The sequence below is a fragment of the Echiichthys vipera genome (assembly GCF_963691815.1).
Source record: "Echiichthys vipera genome assembly, chromosome: 18".
Taxonomy (NCBI): domain Eukaryota; kingdom Metazoa; phylum Chordata; class Actinopteri; order Perciformes; family Trachinidae; genus Echiichthys; species Echiichthys vipera.
Window position 1 is genome coordinate 26,112,603 of NC_139843.1, and position 19,957 is coordinate 26,132,559.

The following is a 19,957-nucleotide window of genomic DNA, read 5'->3' on the forward strand; positions in this document are numbered from 1 at the left end:
CTAGATGGAGCTCTTGGTTTAAAGAAAAGGGCTCAATGAATATGGTGATTCAGTGTGTTTCCAACCCTTTGTTGAACAGAGAGCTCCATCTAGTGGGCTCAGAAAATAATGAAAATGTTTCATGAAGCTTCATCTGAACATCACTAGTCATCAGGGCCTACAAGTCCTTATAAGAGGCTGTGTTATTATGTCTTAATATGACTATATAAGTGCTGATAAAAGCATCACAAATATATATTTATAATATATACTGGATTATAAGACATTTATAAGCATTTAAGAAATGCATTATAATAGGTTTATTAGCAGTCACCTACACACTTATTTAGAGTTAATTATCATTTTTGCAGCTACCAGATCTAAAGCAAGAGCAACACCATGATGATGGCGCTAATAATTCCTTTATTATGCGCTTATCAACACTTTTGTATCAGTATATTTAAAGAAAGAGGGGATGCCGGGCAGAAATGAGCCGGGCTGCTGTAAGGACTCGTACATTAAGCACACTACCAGCTGAGCTACGGGAGCTCCATGCACTTCTTAACAGTTAACCAGCTACAAAAAGCATACTTACCTATTTATAAGCATATATTAAAGGATTTGTTAACCCTAACAAGGCATTGTTCTCACTTTAGATCCAGTAGCTGCAAAAAGCATAGTTATAATAAACAATCATGTCTCTGATGCTATTATTAACACACAAAGTCCTATTAAAACATACTAATGTTAATGACCATCATCTAAGGCCCTTATTACCTATTAACTAATGAATGCCTGTTGCCTTAATGTTAAGTGTTACTGATATTTCCATGATAGTTTCTTGGATCCCTTTCAGATAATCTACTTTTGAAACATTTCAGTCAAGCTTTCAAAGCAGAAGTCCATAAATCAGATGTGAGAGACTGTTCTTAGTGCAGCCATAGATATGGGAGGTCATGTCATGGTGAGTTGGTCTATAAAGTTGACTTTGTGACAACCTGCAAGCTGTTCATGTACGTGTCTGCATGGCTCTAGAATGACCTCCATACTTCGCAGTCACTCTATTTTAGTATACCTGTCATTTAATTTGGACGGCTTTTATACTCAACCATCATTGTTGTATTTATTTGTTTATTTCGGGCATGTCAGTCAGATCAATCATCATCACACATTATCTTAGTTTAAATCATACAATTCACAAAAGCTTATCTACTCCCGCCCCCGTTACCACAGGATACATTATCTTCATCATACTATTTTTCTTATGACATTTGACATAATATGTATAAACAGCAGGTAGTAGTAAGAGCTGCAGTCCAACTTTAGCTTCTTAGTGTCTCAATTTACAGGACTCAGCTGAGATCTTCAGTAGTGACTTGTGATCTCTCACAATTGTACCAAACAAAAAAAAGACAAAAAACATCTTTCTTACGCACAAGCTGACCTTTGCCTCGTACTGTGCTTGTATGGACTGTACATTGGAGACTTGGATCTTATTTCTGATTGTTCTCACACTTGTTTTTATTGTTTATGTGTTAAGACTTTTTAGCTTGGTGTTAATTATTCTTCAGTAAAAAAAAAGCTGCACCAGTGGTACAATATACATTTTAATTTAAAGTTGATTTAGGATAACCAAAGTAAACAAAAACAGTTACATTTTTAGCATTTATCAGCAGTATATAAGCAACTCATGGTTTATAACTCACTGTAATTTAGTAGTAAGCAGATATAAGGACAGTTGAAGTGTATTCATATACAGTATTTGTCAACAGTTATACTTCCTCCTATGAAGATATATTTTATATCAGTACAACTGTTTATACACTGCTCAAATAATAAATAAGGGAAGTTTTGCAATCTGAATTGATGCAGGTCAATAATAAAGTTTATCCAATTTCCGCAAAATCAAATGATTTATCAGACAAATGGGACTTTGAGCTCCCCTGTGTTTGAACTGAATTCTTCTGAACATTGTTGTTACCCTGGAAATCCAGACGTGCTGCACCGTTGAAGTCATCACCTTGTTCATTGCTCTGATTGGTTGTAGTGTGATCCATTTGTGTGCGGTGGTATTTTGAACTGCATGCGTTGATGCTGCCCCTTGAGTTGGGAAGGCCTATTGTTGCCAGACCCTGCGCCTGGATTTCCAGGCCATAACATTGTGGCTTTCATGTGTAATTGTAGGCACTATAAAAGGTCATTTTTGTAGAAAAGTGTGTATACATTTTTATTCAGTAAATACACAATACAAAGAAAACATGGTGTAGTAAATGCTGTCAGAATAGGGTAGCCCTAAAAACATTCTAGGAGCAGAAGCTAAATAAACTGTAAATACTGAAAGTGTGTTCTTCATGATTAACAGGTTCATTACAAATATGAATGCAGAAAGAATCTGAATTTTGAGACCATTAACCAACACTGGCTGAATCCACGGAGGGAACAACCTCTTTATGCCACAAAAACATAATCATTTGGATGAAGGTTCTGAGGGGAACAGCATCTTACAGCAGTCAACAGAACAAAAAGCATCTCATAATCAGCTCCACTGGAACAATGCATCATTTGAACTTTTGGTTTCAGTCAATAATGTTGCTTATTTAATAAATGAAACAGACTGTACAAGGTTATGCTGTATCGATAATGGTGAGACAATGAATTCAGTCAGGTTGCATTCATGGGAACCATGGTTCCGTTCGGTCTTCAGCGGCAGTGGACTGTGGCGCCTTTCTCTGAGCAAAAACTTAGTGAGAAGTGGCCAACAAGTTGTTCTAAGGAGCACACACTTCCACAGGTGACAGACACAAGGACGAGGCTGCAGCAGTAACTTTTATTTTCCCCCTCAAGTTTTGTATATGGTGGTTGCACTCTGGGCTATGAAACCTTTGAAACATTAGACAGAAAAGTAAAAACAGCACCTGTGCTTCTTATTATCACTTCTTTCATAGTCTAAACTTAAGAAATCCTGACATTTCATCAAGTCATTTACTTTGTTAGCCTGGAACATTACACTCTACATTTTCAACCAACCAATCAGGCTTTCAGGGTGTATTTGGCATATTTTTCACTGAACAGTTGTGGTAATGGCTTATAGTGAAATGGTCTTGTCTGAATGCTCTAAACGCTTTGCCCTATAGAACCTATGACAACTAAAGTTAGAGGGGAAAACACACTGCTGTCAAAACTCTCTCTTCCTCTAGACTCAGTACACAAATCTTATGTCTTCTTCGTCCTTACATTTTTCACAGAGCTACTGTTAGGTGTCTTCCTGGTGGGTTTCTTTCCTGTGGCAGTGGCCCCCTTCACCATTTCAGCTTGAGGCTTCTTTGATACTTTCCTGGCAGCTGAAGCTTTAGCAGCAGTTTTTTTTTTGGCAGACAGGGTCCGCTCTCGGATCAGGTCTTCTCGTCCAATCTCCATCATGTGGTCTTCCCACGACTTTATCTCGTTCTTATAACGAATTTTGTCATCCTCCGCCAACTGCATGTAGACCTGAGATATTGAAAAGGGGAGATCTGAATACTGTCCCACACTAAATTCCTCCTGTCTCGAAGGCCATACATCTAGAAGAACAAAGGATATGGGATGATTGTGTGGCTAACCTGTTTCTGATGACTGAACAGGTTCCTCCACTCCTCGAACAGTGACTTCATCTTTGCCTTAATAAACAACATTGGCAGAAACATATCATTGACCTTTGTGCAAAACCATGAGAATCCTCTTTTGCAATACAAACACATACTCATAATTATCCTAGCTGCATGTCATTCTGGCCCGGGAGCAGACAAAAACAGGAAAAAAATGAGTGACAGTGGTGATCTCCCAAAAAGGTTACAACTAGTCAATACATACAATTAAATGAACAGAATGAATATTCCCTTTCCAGCTCTCTCTCCTCCCCCCTGCATAAATACTGTATAGAGATATTGCAACTTGCTGCTGCTCATGGAGGAATTGTTGGGTGTCTGTAAATCATAAATTAGTCAGAGTGTGGTTTAGACCTACTCTATATGTGAAGTTTCTTGAGTTAACTTGTTATGATTTGGCACTGTAAATAAAACTGAATTGAATCCACACACTCTTGTCACAGATGAGTGACAACTTTGTTAAGCTCATTTTCTGTGACTGTTGTGGCAGACTTGGCCAACCAGCCATTAGCTTGCTGGTTTGCTGGTTCTGCTCCACATAACGCTTTCATGCTGCATTGGATACAGAAAATTAGCCGGACAGCAGGCTGGGTCTAAGGGTCTCTCAAGCTGCATTGGTCTGCTATCATCCCAGGGAGCTGCAACACTTAATTGCCCCATTGATGTGTTGTCACCATGACAACCACAATTGCATTTTTGTTTTGTACTCCTCAAATGACAATGGCAAACAGCTCAATGTCCTTTCAATCCAACCTATTTCCATCTGTCAACTTGGCATGGGCTGGTATGAGATTCTGACAATATTGAACCTTTAGCAAAAACATCAGTGTCACAGTATTGGAATTACAGCTCTAAAGTCTATTATTTTGAAATGTCTGGGTGGAAAACAACGTTTTTCAATGAACACAATGTATGTTATTTTTAAACATACGTACACACTTGATTTATTCTGAAATACTGTTATTTTTTTACTGTTCATAATCCGATAGAATATCCACTGTGTCTATCCCACTGCTGTACTAACGTGTTTTTTTAAAATAACCAAGGCCCTTCAACAAAACCCTTTATTTAGTGGGGAAAAAAACAGTGATCAAAATTAGAGAACAGTAACCATTGTGTCAGAAGAGAACAGTTCAACAATGTTTTCCTCTCTAGGATTCAAAAGTGAACAGGAAGTGTAGAGGCCACAGCTTTGAATGACTTCAGCACATCTGCACCCACAGGACATCACTAGGTTCTCACACTGCTCTGGTTTGATCTGGGTCCATTCTGGCTCAGTCTCTTCCACAGTTCACTAACTGGAGTGGGTTTCTTACACATTACTTTGTTACCAAGGTCCCCAAAGCAATTTCGGTCAAAAGCAACTGGACCTGGTTATTTGTCTAGGAAGACGTTTCAGCTCTCATCCAAGAGGCTTCATCAGTTCATCTACGCATCTGACCAGGTTGGGACTGGTCCAACTATCTGGTATGGAGAACCAGGTATTTAACCTTTCACAAGGTCGATGATGTCACTGGAACGCTTTGTGCTCCAAGTGCCAACGACCGTCGTTAGAGTGACAGTCATTGGTGGAAGTTGGTTTGGACTTTGTTAGTGCTCTATTGAGTCTTAGGGCGCGCTCACACTATCCTCCCGGACCGAGACCCGGACTTTAGGGTACTTGTCCCCCCTCCCTCTCCCCCCCGCGCCCCAGCCCCGTTTGTACTCACACTACCAGGGCCTCGGCCAATACTTCTTGCTGTCCATACGCCTTCAAGCCGTAACACGTCACACGCATTGATCGCGTGTGTGTGGCTTTGTTTACAAATCTTTCCACAGACCTCGGAGTTTTTGTGCGTCTTGTCGACTGTTTTTGAATATTGTCATCCGACCAAATCTGCAGTAAACACTCCACCTCCGCACCACACCAACGTGAACCTTTCACCACCATTGTTGTTGTTGTTAAATGTCCGCGCATGGTCCCTCCTTCTATTTACATGTCCGAACAGGCGGACATAACGCTACTGCCGTAGGGCTCGTGCGCGTGCGCACGCTCGTGCTCGTACATGTGCAAACGGCTCCGCTAAAGCCCACCTCTTTCAAGCGGGCCGTGGCGGCCCAGCTGGCCCCAGTTGAGCACGGAGCGGGTGCGCTCACACTACTTAAAGGTACTAGACTTTAGCTGAAAAACCGGTTTTGGCCGCGGCCAAAAGGATAGTGTGAGCACGCTCTTAGGGCGCGCTCACACTATCCTCCCGGACCGAGACCCGGACTTTAGGGTACTTGTCCCCCCTCCCTCTCCCCCCCGCGCCCCAGCCCCGTTTGTACTCACACTACCAGGGCCTCGGCCAATACTTCTTGCTGTCCATACGCCTTCAAGCCGTAACACGTCACACGCATTGATCGCGTGTGTGTGGCTTTGTTTACAAATCTTTCCACAGACCTCGGAGTTTTTGTGCGTCTTGTCGACTGTTTTTGAATATTTTCATCCGACCAAATCTGCAGTAAACACTCCACCTCCGCATCACACCAACGTGAACCTTTCACCACCATTGTTGTTGTTGTTAAATGTCCGCGCATGGTCCGTCCTTCTATTTACATGTCCGAACAGGCGGACATAACGCTACTGCCGTAGGGCTCGTGCTCGTACACGTGCGCACGCTCGTGCTCGTACATGTGCAAACGGCTCCGCTAAAGCCCACCTCTTTCAAGCGGGCCGTGGCGGCCCAGCTGGCCCCAGTTGAGCGCGGAGCGGGTGCGCTCACACAACTTAAAGGTACTAGACTTTAGCTGAAAAACCGGTTTTGGCCGCGGCCAAAAGGATAGTGTGATCACGCCCTTAACGACTTCGTTGGAGTCACAGGAGGCCATTTATGAACAGTTCTTTGAGGTTAGATTGTTGAATGCTGCCCTTTCACCCCATCCCAGGAGTTTCAACAATCTAACCTCAAAGAACAACTGTTCACATAGGGCCTCCTCACTAGAGGTTAAATACCTCGATCTCCACACCAGTTAGTTGGACCAACAACTACAAACAACTCCAGTTGCTTTTGACTGAAATTTCTTTGGGGATTATGATGACCTGAACAAATGAGAACATTCTCTGGTTTTATTGCTAAGGATTTTCCAGAGATTCTCTATGGGGTTCAGATCTGGACTGTGGAAATTTCATAGTTTCAATATTCTTAGCTCCATGGAACTGCTTCACCTGTTTCGCAGTGTGACAGGAGGGGATTTTCTTCCATGAAAATTGCAGCTGATTTGGAGACCGTTGCAGTGGAGGTATTGCATGTTGCTGAAGGAGGTTCACATAAACATTTGCATTCACCCTGCCATGTAGCCGTACAAGAGGCCCAACTCCTGCTGCAGAAAACATCCCCCAAACCATGACACTTCTTCCTCCAAATGGAACTGACTTCTTTACACACTTTGGGTTCAGTCTTTCCCTAGTCCTACGCCCAACATAATGTTTCCATCAGACCCAAATACACTGAACGTCCTCTCATCACTGAAGTCACTCTGGACCAGTTCTCCTCTGTCCACCAACAGGCTCCTCAGCAAAGGCAAGTCTAGCCTTTTTATTCTTTCTGCTGATGAGGTTTGGTCACTGCAGAGTGGGCTTTCAGTCCAAAAAGTCTTAAACGTCGAGACACTGAGGGCGCACTCACACTGTCCATCCTTACTGTGCCCCTGTGCGTTAGGGTACTTCCCCGTGCGTCTTGTCCAACTGTTTTGGAATATTTTCATCTAACCAAATCTGCAGTAAACACTCCACCTCCGCATCACACCAACGTGAGCCTTTCGCCGCCATTGTTTAAAATGTCTGCGCATGGTCTGTCATTCTTTTTTCTATGTCCGAACAGGCGCACATAAAATGACATCAGACCCGCTGTAGGCCTCATGCTCGTACACGTGCGCACGCTCGTGGTGGTTCATGTGCAAACGTGCTTTACAAAAGCAATCAACGTCGGTGCAATAGAGGAGGGTTGAGACGGGACGGGCTTATGGAGAGGAGAAGATTTAAGCCGGGTCTCCCCTCTGTTGTGATGGGAAATGTACGGTCTCTTTAAAACAAAATGTATGAACTAACGGCGCTAACGTGGAGCCACCTGGAGTACCGTGAGTGCATTCTGATGTGTTTCACGGAGACATGGCTGCACAGGGACATGACGGACCAGAACGTTTCCTTGGATGGCTTCCACACCATTCGGGCTGACCGGGACTGCACCAAGAGCCAGCCACCAGGCCCTTCACTGATCCACTACAGTTCGCCTACCAGCCCCGCCTGGGGGTTGAGCACTGCATCACCTATCTGCTGAACAGAGTCTACAGTCATCTGGACAAGCCTGCGAGCACTGTGAGAGTCATGTTCTTTGACTTCTCCATTGCATTCAACACCATCCGTCCGGCTCTACTTTGTGAGAAAATGGCTGCGATGCGGGTGAAGGCCCCCATCGTGTCCTGGATTGTGGATTACCTGATGGGCAGACCAAAGTATGTATGCCTACAGAACTGTGTGTCTGAAAGGGTGGTCAGCAACACTGATGCCCCACAGGGGACTGTCCTCTCTCCCCTTCTCTTCACCCTCTTCACCTCAGACTTCAACTGTTGCACTGAGTCCTGCCACCTTCAGAAGTTTTCCGATGTCTCAGCAATAGTTGGCTGCATTGGAAAGGGGAATGAAAGTGAATACAGGACTGTTCTGGGCAACTTTGTCACAGCTCAACATGACTGAAACAAAGGAGCTTGTAGTGGATCTGAGGAGGGTGAAAAACCCTGTGACCCCTGTCTCCATCCAGGGGGTCCCTGTGGACACTGTAGAGGAGTAGAAGTACCTGGGGGTGTACTTCAATAATAAGTTGAACTGGACTGGAAACGCAGAGGCTGTCTACAAAAAGGGCCAAAGTGGATTCTTCTTCCTGAGGAGGCTGAGGTCCTTTAACATCTGCCGGACGATGCTGAGGATGTTTTCTGAGTCTGTTGAGGCCAGTGCGATCTTTTTGGCTCTCACATGCTGGGGCAGTGGGGTGAAGGTTGCAGACACCAACAGACTGAACAAACTGATCAGGAGGGCCGGTGATGTCGTGGGGGAGGAGAGAGACGGACCCATAGACTGTTTACTGAACTGGACTCTGAGCCACATGCATGGGAATGAATTAGGCCGAGAACAGATTTCTCCCTGATGCTCTGAATAAGGAGCTAAACTGCTCTCTAGTCTCTTTTTTTAAATAAGGTTTCTAAGAAGGTGTGAAAAGTCTATGTAGTGAGAATGTGGCGCATGTGAGTGCTTTGGGACAGGGAAGGGGCTCCCAGCAGCACCCTCTGCTCGTTGAGGACACTAACTGCAGAGTGATTGGTGCATCAGAGTCCAAAACAGCACAAAAGTCTCCACTAACACCAGAAACAGTGACACATTTGTCTCTAGGATGGAGGAGGATTTGGGAAGTCTCCAGATTCGAAGAGAAACTCTCTGGTGTTTGTATTCTCCACAGCGTCTCCCCGTCTCTTCTCCGTTGTTGGTGTATTTCTGTGGCAGTTACAGCACAACATCCAGGCCTGGCATGTGTACTACAGAGTTTGGAGTCGCTGCACCTGGTTTCATGTGGACGCGGAGGTGTAGGAGTCCAAGCCGAGTGAACGGAAAACTTTTTAAGAACGACAGAGAAAAAAAAGGTTGTTTTCGATCGTGTGGAAGTACCCTTATACAAGTCTATTGATTTGATACCAGCGCCATATAATTACAGCACTACAGTGAAAGTAATAACTTCACAGAAAATGAGTACTTCTCTGCTCTTCTCCGCTCTGTGAGGTCACGACAGGGAGGAAACTAGCTGATGTTAGCCATGTTATCTGCCTCAGCCTATAGTATTTATTCATTATTGTTAGACATGCTAACTCTCATAGCTGGTTTCAAAAATGTATATAAAGACAGCATTATGTTACATCTAAAGCACGTGTAGGATCAACTTCCTCCTCCAAGCCGGGGCCCTCTGTGCTCTTTTGGTACCCAAAAATTCCCATAAGCCATATGCAACAAATTTTGGTCTCTATTACTACCAGTGAGTATCTCAAAAGATTTGTCCCTTTAAATATCATGTCGGGGTGGTTACTGACCGTTGTGGAGGTTCCTTTGGCCTCCTCAAAGTGCTCCGACATGAAAATGTTGAAGGGAGAGCGTGGACGCTTGGGCTTCCCCAGGACGGTCAACTCCTGGATGAGACACACACACATCCACAGAGGAGGCAAATGTATTGTTAAACAAAGTGACCACAGCTGAGTGGGTTTATTCCAGTAACCCTGCAGTGCTCTGTACTGACACACTGCTGTCTACAGTGTGTGGGCTGGTGCGACACAGGACTAAACACTGTCAGCAAAGTCAAACATTGACATAGTTTAAATGATATCAAGTATAAGACATGTTTCAAAGTCGGGGTTGGGGATATGGAAAAATATACCACAATTTTTCCACAGTGAAATCACAATCACGGTTTTATCGTTTTTTCAACATAGTTTTAATTATTTTGCAAGTTACTGAGCAGTGCAACCAAAGTATTTCTCTGTGTAAAAACACAGGCCTAAAAGAGAAAATATATAGCAAAGCATTTAGGCCAAATGACCTTTCAGAACATTTTTTTTTTTAATCAGTTTGTGCAACTTTGCCAACTTATGGACATTACAAATACAATATAATACAATACAATGGACATTTAACAAAAAGCTACCTAAAGCTCCCTGTTGCCTCTGCTGGCTGTGGTGTGGCTGGACTCCTCACTGTTCCCCTCTCAGCAGACTGTTACTGTCAGGATTCGGCCTCTTTAGGTGGTTGAAAAGGCTTGTTGTGTTATCATCCGGGGTCCGTTTCACAAAGCAGGTTTAGTGAAAACTCTGAGTCTGTTAACCCTGAAATGAGGAAAACTCTGAGTTTTCCGTTTCACAAAGGGAGGTAACTCAAACCAGAGAAAGAGGGGTAACTCTAGCCTGTTTCACAAAGAGAGGTAACTTAACCTCTCGGTCAGTTACCGTGGTAACATGCTCTCTGAACCTAACCTGGTCGGGACCAGGTTTTTCTCAGCAAACCTTGAGTTTCTCTCTGTCTCCGCCCTCTTTCAGCCACACACGGCATTTGATTTCCTCATTCATTCAGTCAGCAGGCGAGTTTTGACGTAGTATAGTTCTGCTATAGTTCCGTTTGTTTTCTGAGAAAATCTTTGCAAAAATCAGTCAGTAGGCCTACATTAAAAAGTTATATTAGGTTGTGACTATTTTCACTACCATGGCATGTCCTTTTCATAATCATCCTGTGGATGAAGGTGCAGCATTACTGCGCAGAGAATTAAATATTTGTCGGGAGATGATTGAACATAGATGTTCTTGCATTTCCAGGCAATATCTTTTTGAGCGGTACTGTTTCACGTCACAGTCCATCATTTACATACACAACAGCATCCGTCCTTACATTTCCAACATAACGAACTGAAGTCATGCTCTCCCATCACAGCAGATATTGTGTGTTGCGCTGCGTTTTTTTTGCAAATGGGAGTTTTTTTTACAACATATAAAACAGCCACTTACGGTAATATTTACTTTATAATGTCAAACCTGCTCAAAATGAGGCGTCACCATGGGATTGTGCTGAAGTTTTACCTGTTTGAACAATGCTTTTATGTTTCATCTTAAGCTGCTGCCAAGTGCGCTTCTTCCCTGCGGGAATGCACCTAAATGAAATAAATTAATAGGCTCCCACCCAAGCAGTTTCCCCTGTGATATTATTGTGATTGCAACAGGACTACATTTAAACTTAGACATTGACCCGAGCAGCAATGTTCTCCCACGCGTCTCCCTCTCTTTAGCTGCTGCAGTGGTGTTACACTTTCGGCGAAAAACATGCTCAAACTCTCCGTATGAGCGCATTAATATTTCCAATTCCAGAGGTAGCGTAGCCCTTCTCTTCCCCGTTGCCATGGTGTCTCGTCGAATCAGGGCTCCATTGATGCTGTCTTTTTTTTACTTGTGGTGCACGCGCTTAACTCCAGGTCAAACTACTCCGAGTTGATCAAACTAACTCAAATCAGCTGTTCTGGAACCGAAAACTCAGAGTTCCCTATCTCAGAGTAGATCAACTCAGAGTTCAGGGTTAGACTCAGAGTTTGTTGAACCTGCTTCGTGAAACAGACATCTGATGTGCGCACCGTGTGTAACTGTGTGTAGTAGCTTTGGCCAGAAAGGCGGCCTCTGTTGAAGTGAAGGCGCTGCCTCCATTAGGTGTCCGCGGTTGCACGGGACATTTACCAGTTTTTTAAGGCTCATATGTTACAGCTTGTTGCACACAAGTGTGGACAGAGAGCTTTGATGGGACCCAATCGTCTGACACTCGCGTGCCGTTTGGACACGGTAGTTTCGCTCTACTCTCTGAATAAAACAGGATGAGAAATGAGAAACTGCGTGAAGTTCGCTATGATTGGTTGATCGGCGTGTCTTTAGGGCGGTGCATGAGGCGGACTAGCTAATAGTGGGATTTGGCTGAGGAAAAAATATGACCCGTCAGCGCAAGAGCATAGGCAGATCGTCAACATGTTCTAATCCTTCACCATCTCATATCGTCATTTCGCCCACCCCTATTTCAAAGAGCACATGAATGAAAAACTATCTCAAGGCCTTTTTCCTGCTCTCGATCTACTACTATCTCTTACCCTCTTTTTGCGGATGGCTTTCCTCTTGGCCATCCTCTGCCTCTTCTCCAGGGCTTGTTCCTGGACCTGTGCTGGGCTCAGCTGGGCCTTGTAGCGCTCAAAGTCCACCTTAAACTGCTCCCTGGCCCGCAGAGAGGCTTCCTGAAAAGGCTACAACAAGAGAGTGTATGTGCTCCAAAATCAGTATCATAGAGATGATTTACCACTTGCAACCACTACCCCACCCTACAATGTATGTACTCAAGGCACTATTAAAAATGTTACATAAAAAAGGCATACAGTTTATACTTTTTAACAAGTAAAAGACTGGAATACCTGTTTCTGTTCTGGGCTCATCGTTCTCCACTGCTGGGCGATCCTCCTGATGATATCCACTGATTTGATTTCTGAGGGCAGCAATTATACCATGATCATTACCAACACAACTGTAGCATTTGAATCCTTGACTTACGATAGAAACATTTCAGACTGATCAGCTCAGCCATGTGCTCTGAAATGACATTGCAATAATATTTTATAGATTCTTCACACTAATTATTGTACTTTGAGGTGTCACTGCCATTTCAGTGACATCAATAACTTAAGCAGCATTTTAAAGAAGCATTAGTGAGTGTTGCAGATTTACCTGGGTTGTGTCTGGTTATGACTGGCTGCTGCTGCATAACATATCTCATGTATCCATTCAGAGGTCTCTTTGGGGGCCCGCTGGCCTGAGAGGTCAGACACTTCACTGGGGTGACAAATGCAGCTGGGAGGACACTGGTACACCTACACACACACACACACACAAACACACACACACACACACACACACAAATATGACATAAGGCAGAGAACATCCTAGCATCCATTCTTACTCATGCAATGAACTTCAGACAAAACTCCATTTGCAAATCTGGCTATTTAGTGGTACTTCAGTGTTAACTATTCAAGAGTAGTACACACTAGTGCTGGGCAACATGACCAAATTCTCATATCACAATAGTGGTAATTTCATATCCTCATAACGATGCAGCACATTTTCTGTAAAAATATTTTTTGGGCTCAAAAGAGACTGTTAAGACGTGACGTAACGGCCTTTATAAAATATGATTTCCAGGTCCAAGCTGGTCCAAGCCTCGTATTCCTCCAACACCACAGTGCCGTGTTCCCCATTGTTTGAACAGATCTGAGTTTTTAAAAAAACAACGTAATTGTCATTGACCTCTTTGTTATCGATGAAAAAGATGTTTGGCCGTTGTGTGTTTTGTTTCACCGGAGCGTTTGTGTTTTGTTTCACTGAAGCGTTTGGACCCGGAAATTCTATTTTGAAAGTGTGTTAAGTCAGACTGAACAGCCGGTTAAAGGACTGCTGCAAAATGCGTTTTCCAGTTTTTGTGTTTATTATTTTTAATTGCACTGTGAATGTGTGGAATATATAATAAACCCTCTGAGTGCCTGACACAGGACAGCAGCAGATGGCAAGAGTCCAGCGCTGCGTGTTTACGCGGACGGTTACTGAAGGATTTTTCATTTCTGATACAGGAATCTTATTAAAGGTATTGTTGTTACAACATAAATGTGTTTTGTATTTTTTTCACAATAGCTGATGGTATATTTAGAACTGTAGTTTCTCTTTCACAGTGCTGTGTCAGACTGTGGGACTGCAAATAAAATATCAATAAATAGTGAAAAAATGCCAAATAATTTATGGTATTAGCTTTGCAAATGAATTTTTTTTCCCTTTTCTGTGTCATTTAAGTATTGTTGAGTTTTGGCTTTGGTCAAACAAAACGTTATATAAAGATGGCTCCTTGGGCTTTGGGAAGTTGTGAGACTTTTTAAGAAAAAATATTTCCTCTACCATATCAATTACTCAATGAAATAATCAGCAGATCAGTTGAAAATTAAAATGTTTAGTTATAGAACCAAACATCTCTTTTTGTTAACAAATGAATTCAGCATGTATCTCACAAACCAAAGCAGCAATTATTTCAATACATGTGGAAATATGGGAATATCAGTTTCACTCAGGTAAAGTATTGCTTCCTGGACCAAGTTATGGCGTTAAGCACTTTTCAAGCTCTTCCAGCACCTTACAGCTGTGAGAAATTACATATTTTTATACAGTGCATATGTATGGATAGATAATTGCACTTCATCACATTAAATGAGATGTTATTGTACTATAAACAACTGAAAGTATGTTTCATGACACAGCTCAAAGAGTTTCGAGCACTTCATTCAAAATCCAAGCACTTTACAAACCTAGAAAATAACACATTCAAATGGAAGGATTTCCAGCACCTTTAAAACCTGTAAACTGCTGCACCTGTTCAACTCAATCTCCAGCTCAAGCCCTGAACACACTCCGAATCCATTTTGAATAACTAGCAGACTTTCCTGTTAACACACAGACGACTTACCGGTATATTATTTAAACCATTAAAGCCTAAAGACTTAAAACTAACCAATGAGAATGATTTACATTGATGCGAATTGTTATTAAATCATTTAAATTTGAATAAATTAAATGAACTGGCTGAAATACCCGTTCCAAACTACACTTTGCAGTCAAGTATCTAATTTTGATGCTTAAAAAGGTGCTTACGGTAACTTATGCGGAATTCCTGGAGAGCAAGCCCAAGCTAGATGCTAACTTACCCATACCACAACTTCAGCTAGCTAACAGTTATAAACAGTAGAGAAACTGGAGGGTTAGCTACCTTGCCAAAGTGTGTGTGCAGGAGAAAACACTGAAGGACTTAGCCAACCAGCTAACACTCGCTGTCATTAAGATGGACGGAGCCATGTCGCTCTTAACAGACGTTAAACAGAGGAATGAAAGACACGCAGATGGTGCCACTAAACCAACGTGTTATTATGTTCACGCATAAACGTCTTTAACTGGAGCACAGCACGTCCTCGGTGACATATGCGCTACAAAAGGCGCCTTCAGTCTCCCGGTGGATTGTGGGAAAAGGTCATATCTCTCTCTCTGTCTCTCTCTGTCTCTCTGTCTCTCTGTCTCTCTCTGTCTCTCTGTCTCTCTCTCTCTCTCTCTCTCTCTCTCTCTCTCTCTCTCTCTCTCTCTCTCTCTCTCTCTCTCTCTCTCTCTCTCTCTCTCTCTCTCTCTCTCTCTCTCTCTCTCTCTCCTCTCTCTCTCTCTCTCTCTCTCTCCTCTCTCCTCTCTCTCTCTCTCCTCTCTCTCTCTCTCTCTCATGTGCATACCGCCACCTACTGTACAGGAGTGTGTAACATCGTTCTTATAGTCTCTGCACCGACCCTCCAAGTAGCCCCATCACAGTCCACTCTGCCTCTTGAACCCTATCTTGAAAAACAATATGACGTGTTCAGCACTTTACAGAGTGGGCCAAGACCACACTCTATGACTTATTATGATTTACAGAGACCCAACAATTCCCCCATGAGCAGCAACAGCATTCTTGTGAACACAGTGGCGTTGAAAACCTTACCCTTTAACAGGCAGGAACAAAGAGATCCAGGTCTATGGAGGACGGACATCTGTCTGCACCGGTTGGGGAGGACGAAAAGGAGAGAGAAAGAGAGAAAAGACGGACAGATGGACAGAGAGAGACAAGGACAGACACAAAGACGGACAGGTGGACAGAGAGACAGACAGAGAGACAGTCCCAGAGATGCAAACAACCGCTTTTCATGGCAGCCTATCAGGACCTGATAGGCTGTTGGGGATATACCGTATATACCAAGTCCACCACATTCTTGTTTATTGTGGGACCCCTCTGTGTAGATTTTGAGATAATATAATCAATGCTTGTTTTAACTCCCACTTCCTCCATTCTCAATTCTTCCTTCCTTGCTTCCATTTCCTATTCCCTATTTTTACCAAAAAATTTAGCGCCCCTTTGCAACCCCAGCTGTGAAAGGTTACCTACAGTGTCTCAACCACATTTTCAGAAATCAATGACACCTCTTGGTATGTTTGATCAAATAGTTCAGTCATGGAATTAGAGCCGAATGTGATAAATTATCTTCTCATTAGGAATAAACCTTCCTGTCTGTAACTGTATTTTAACATTGGTCTTGGTGGTGGGACTGGAGAGAGCCTGATATTTTCTGAGGTGTTACGACATGTACAAAGTTTGACCTCAGACATGCCCTATGCATGTCCATTAGTGACTGTTTATGGTGCTGTCCCAGTGGATTTACGTGATTTACCAGTGACACACACACACACACACACACACACACACACACACAAATAAAAAGGCATTGTTTCTCAGCAATTTATACATGTGATCAAAACATTTCTAAAGCATTTAGTGACTCTTGCCATTGTCTGAGTTGACTCTATTACATTCTGACTTCATCCTGCTCATTAACGCTGGACCTTGAATATTTCCAGGAAAGCTTTTACATTACCAAAATAAATAAATACATTTACAACATTAAGCACCTGTAATAGCCAAACACTTTTTTCATTCCTATACCTTGTGACTACCATCTCTCTATACCTCTGTTTAAACTGGTGTATGTTTGGACATCCCTTGAGCTCCTCATTCAGACTGTTCCACAGTTTCCCTCCATAAATAGAGATACAGAAGCTTTTTCTCCTTGTGCGCACTCCTAAATAATATCACCTTTAATACTTTTGATACATTGCACATCATTAATATAAAGTATAAATAGTTTAGGTTTTTCTCACAACTTCACAAACTTCCACTTCCTCACCCATTTAAACACTGCCTCTGATGCCATACCTTTCTAGATTATTGAGTAATATATCATGATTTATTGTATCAAAAGCTTTTTTTAATCTATAAGTACTCCAACTGCATATTCTTTTTGATCTACAGAGTTTGTGATTTCCTCATTTAATGCCAATAATGTTCACTGACTTTAATCAAGTAGTTTGTGTTTCTCTATGAATTTGTCAAGTTGTTTATTGAAAAGAGAATTGTGAAGGTAAGGAGACAGGTCTGTTTGTCCCCAGATGTGCAGAGGTATAACTTTTGCTGTGATTCTCAACAACAAGGATGAAGAGTGTTTAGTGTTTAGACTTATCTTATCGAATTAACAAGATCATGAGAACATGGAAGACAATACTGCTGTCAGTTTTAACTTTTGTGTCATTTTTAATTTGTGTCTCCTCACATCTGATTTTATGAGCATTTTTAAAATCTCCATTCTTAATATCAATGGTGGCAGAGATGTGAGGAAGACAGCTTGCCTCTCTTTAAAACTAAAAAGAATAAATATAGCATTTGCAGAGAGCCACAGTGACATTTTAGACTGCAGGAGGGAGTGGGGTGGGGAAGTCCCACACTGTAGGAGAAAGAGTATTGAGCAGACTTTTAGTCAGGGCCAAGTATTTTTAAGATGTTTTTTTTTTTATCAATGTATACACTCCAAACTCTGGAGAGTTGTATTTTAATGAGTAAGGTTTTAAGTGAATGTTTTTATTTTGGGGGGGGATTGTAACAACAACTGAACTGGACAGGAAACACATTGGACCACAGGTTGTTTCTCAAAGAGCCATGAAGCAGCTGAAAGAAACACACACTTTAACAGAGTTAAAGGTCAAAGTTACTGGATATGATCTGAAATAAGCGCAAAATTAAACAATTGATGATTGGACATCAGCTGTTCATTTTAGAGAGGGGAAATATTTATTTAATGGCAGACTAAAAATCCCAGAACATACAGTCTGAAATCATTTGTGTCCCAAATCCCAGAACATACAGTCTGAAATCATTTGTGTCCCCCTGCTAATGTTAAGTGAAATGCATATTTGTGTCTATGACAGAATGTGACCCACACAGAATGCAGTCACAGTTATATTGTTTTGAGTAGAATTTGAAGTGGATCAGTGTCGGATCCTGTCCAGGCCAGCAGGGGTCAGCCTTTACCCACGGCCTGCTGGCTTCTCTCATTCTGTCAAACAGAAGCAAACGCTTGTCTCATCATTTGTGTTCAACAGGACAGTTAGAGAGAGAGAGAGAGAGAGAGAGAGTGTGTGTGTGTTACAGACAATGGCTAAGAGTCACTAAATCTTTTAGAAATGTTTTGATAGCATAATACATATCTGACAAACAGCTCTTTTTTCTTTAGGGGACAGCTAACCGTGTTGCTGAATGAGTTGTGTGTGTCATCACAAACTGCCTCCCCTTGGATTAAGACATAAGACCTGTAGATACTGTTGATAGCCTTCCTGTGAGTTCAGCGCAGGTTTTGAGGTTGATTTTATAGTTCAGTCGCTAACGGTTGGTGTACAGTTGGTTCACTGCATCCACGCTGAAATATGTGGGTGCGCAAAACATGTGTGCAGTTTGGCCTTTTAACGAGTATACAACAACAAGATGCTGTGGAACAAATGAGGGCTGCTTCATATTCATATTTCACTTTCACAAGAAAAGAGCAATATCTTGCAGAAAGTATGCTTTTTTATTTATTTTTTTTCACTGTAAAAATGTAACTTAGATGTGTCAGGTAACAGTTTGGTAAAGAGCTGGACTTCAAACACTATCTGGTGTTTTAGGTTCTTCACTTCAGAATGTTTTATTCCATTCCTGTTCTCTCATCATGTACTTGTTTCAATAAATAACATCACATTTATTTCTATACAGCTGATGCACGACAAAAGCAAAGAGTATAATACTTCATAATAAATAAACAAAAATGCAGATGCTTTAAATTGTACAGTTACAGTTAAAAAACACACACACCTTTGGTTTTTAATCATATAGGCTAGTTGTACACTAACAGCTCCTGATACTGTGCTGTGAGTAAGTGCAATATTCTTTCTGATCAGAGTTTTGTCGGTTCATCTGATAAAAAAAGTTCCTTTATCAGTCTTCTCATGATGCAGTTCAATTAGTTCACACATTTAGAAGATGCTAGCAAACTAATTTTGACTTCAATTAGGCTCTCAATTCGATTCACACGGTAAGATTCTCTGTGAGAGGATGTTAACGTGAAATATTCAGAGCTCTTCTTGTCAAACTGTGCTCTAAAACCAACTCCTACAAAATATAAATGATCCCCTCTCAATATTACCAACACTGTATACAACCTTCCTTTCATAGAGGCTACAGTATATGACTTAAAGTGGAATTCTGGCATAAAATCATCCCAGGGTCTTTTTTGGCAAATACACTCATCAAATAATCCATGGAGACAATTTTTTCCGTGTAACAACTATTAACTGAGAAATCCGATGGAGTTGCTAACAGCTGGACGTGGCTAACAGTGATTAGCTCGGGGCAGTATGGTGAAGGCATTCAAACGTCTTTTTTAACCACTAATACTGCTGAAAATAACAGCAAACCTCTGCAGCAGCATGAGAAGAGTCCCTACACACAAAACAAAGCACCAATGGGCTCCTTCCTTTTGGATTGACTTTTGATAAAAGGAGCGACACGTTGGTGATTGGTGGTTCCTGGCTGATGACCCTGCAGGTGAATCCATATCCCTGTTATCTCTACATACATGAAAAAAATTGTCTTGATGCTTCTTTATTTGCCGAAAAAGACCACGGGACGATTTTACGACAGAATTTCACTTTAGCATAGTGTTGTCTAACTTTTAATCTGACAATAATAAAGCCTTTCTGTCACAGTGGCCAGGATCATTAATGACACATCTTAACATAAAGGAAACACAAAGAAAATCATTGCCGCTATGAAGCATATGCATGTACTATAT

General features: G+C 42.0%; 1 protein-coding gene across 1 annotated transcript; it reads right to left on the reverse strand.

Annotated features, from left to right (window-relative positions):
- Window positions 1-15: 15 nt before the first annotated feature.
- Window positions 16-15,219, reverse strand: tfam (transcription factor A, mitochondrial). The gene is made up of 7 exons (XM_083933044.1): window positions 14,998-15,219; window positions 12,918-13,060; window positions 12,608-12,678; window positions 12,293-12,442; window positions 9,717-9,812; window positions 3,579-3,635; window positions 16-3,468 (listed from the first exon to the last, which is right to left on the reverse strand). The coding sequence occupies exons 1-7, from the start codon at window positions 15,081-15,083 to the stop codon at window positions 3,193-3,195; spliced, it is 879 nt and encodes a 292-aa protein (XP_083789170.1). The 5' UTR covers window positions 15,084-15,219; the 3' UTR covers window positions 16-3,192.
- Window positions 15,220-19,957: the final 4,738 nt, after the last annotated feature.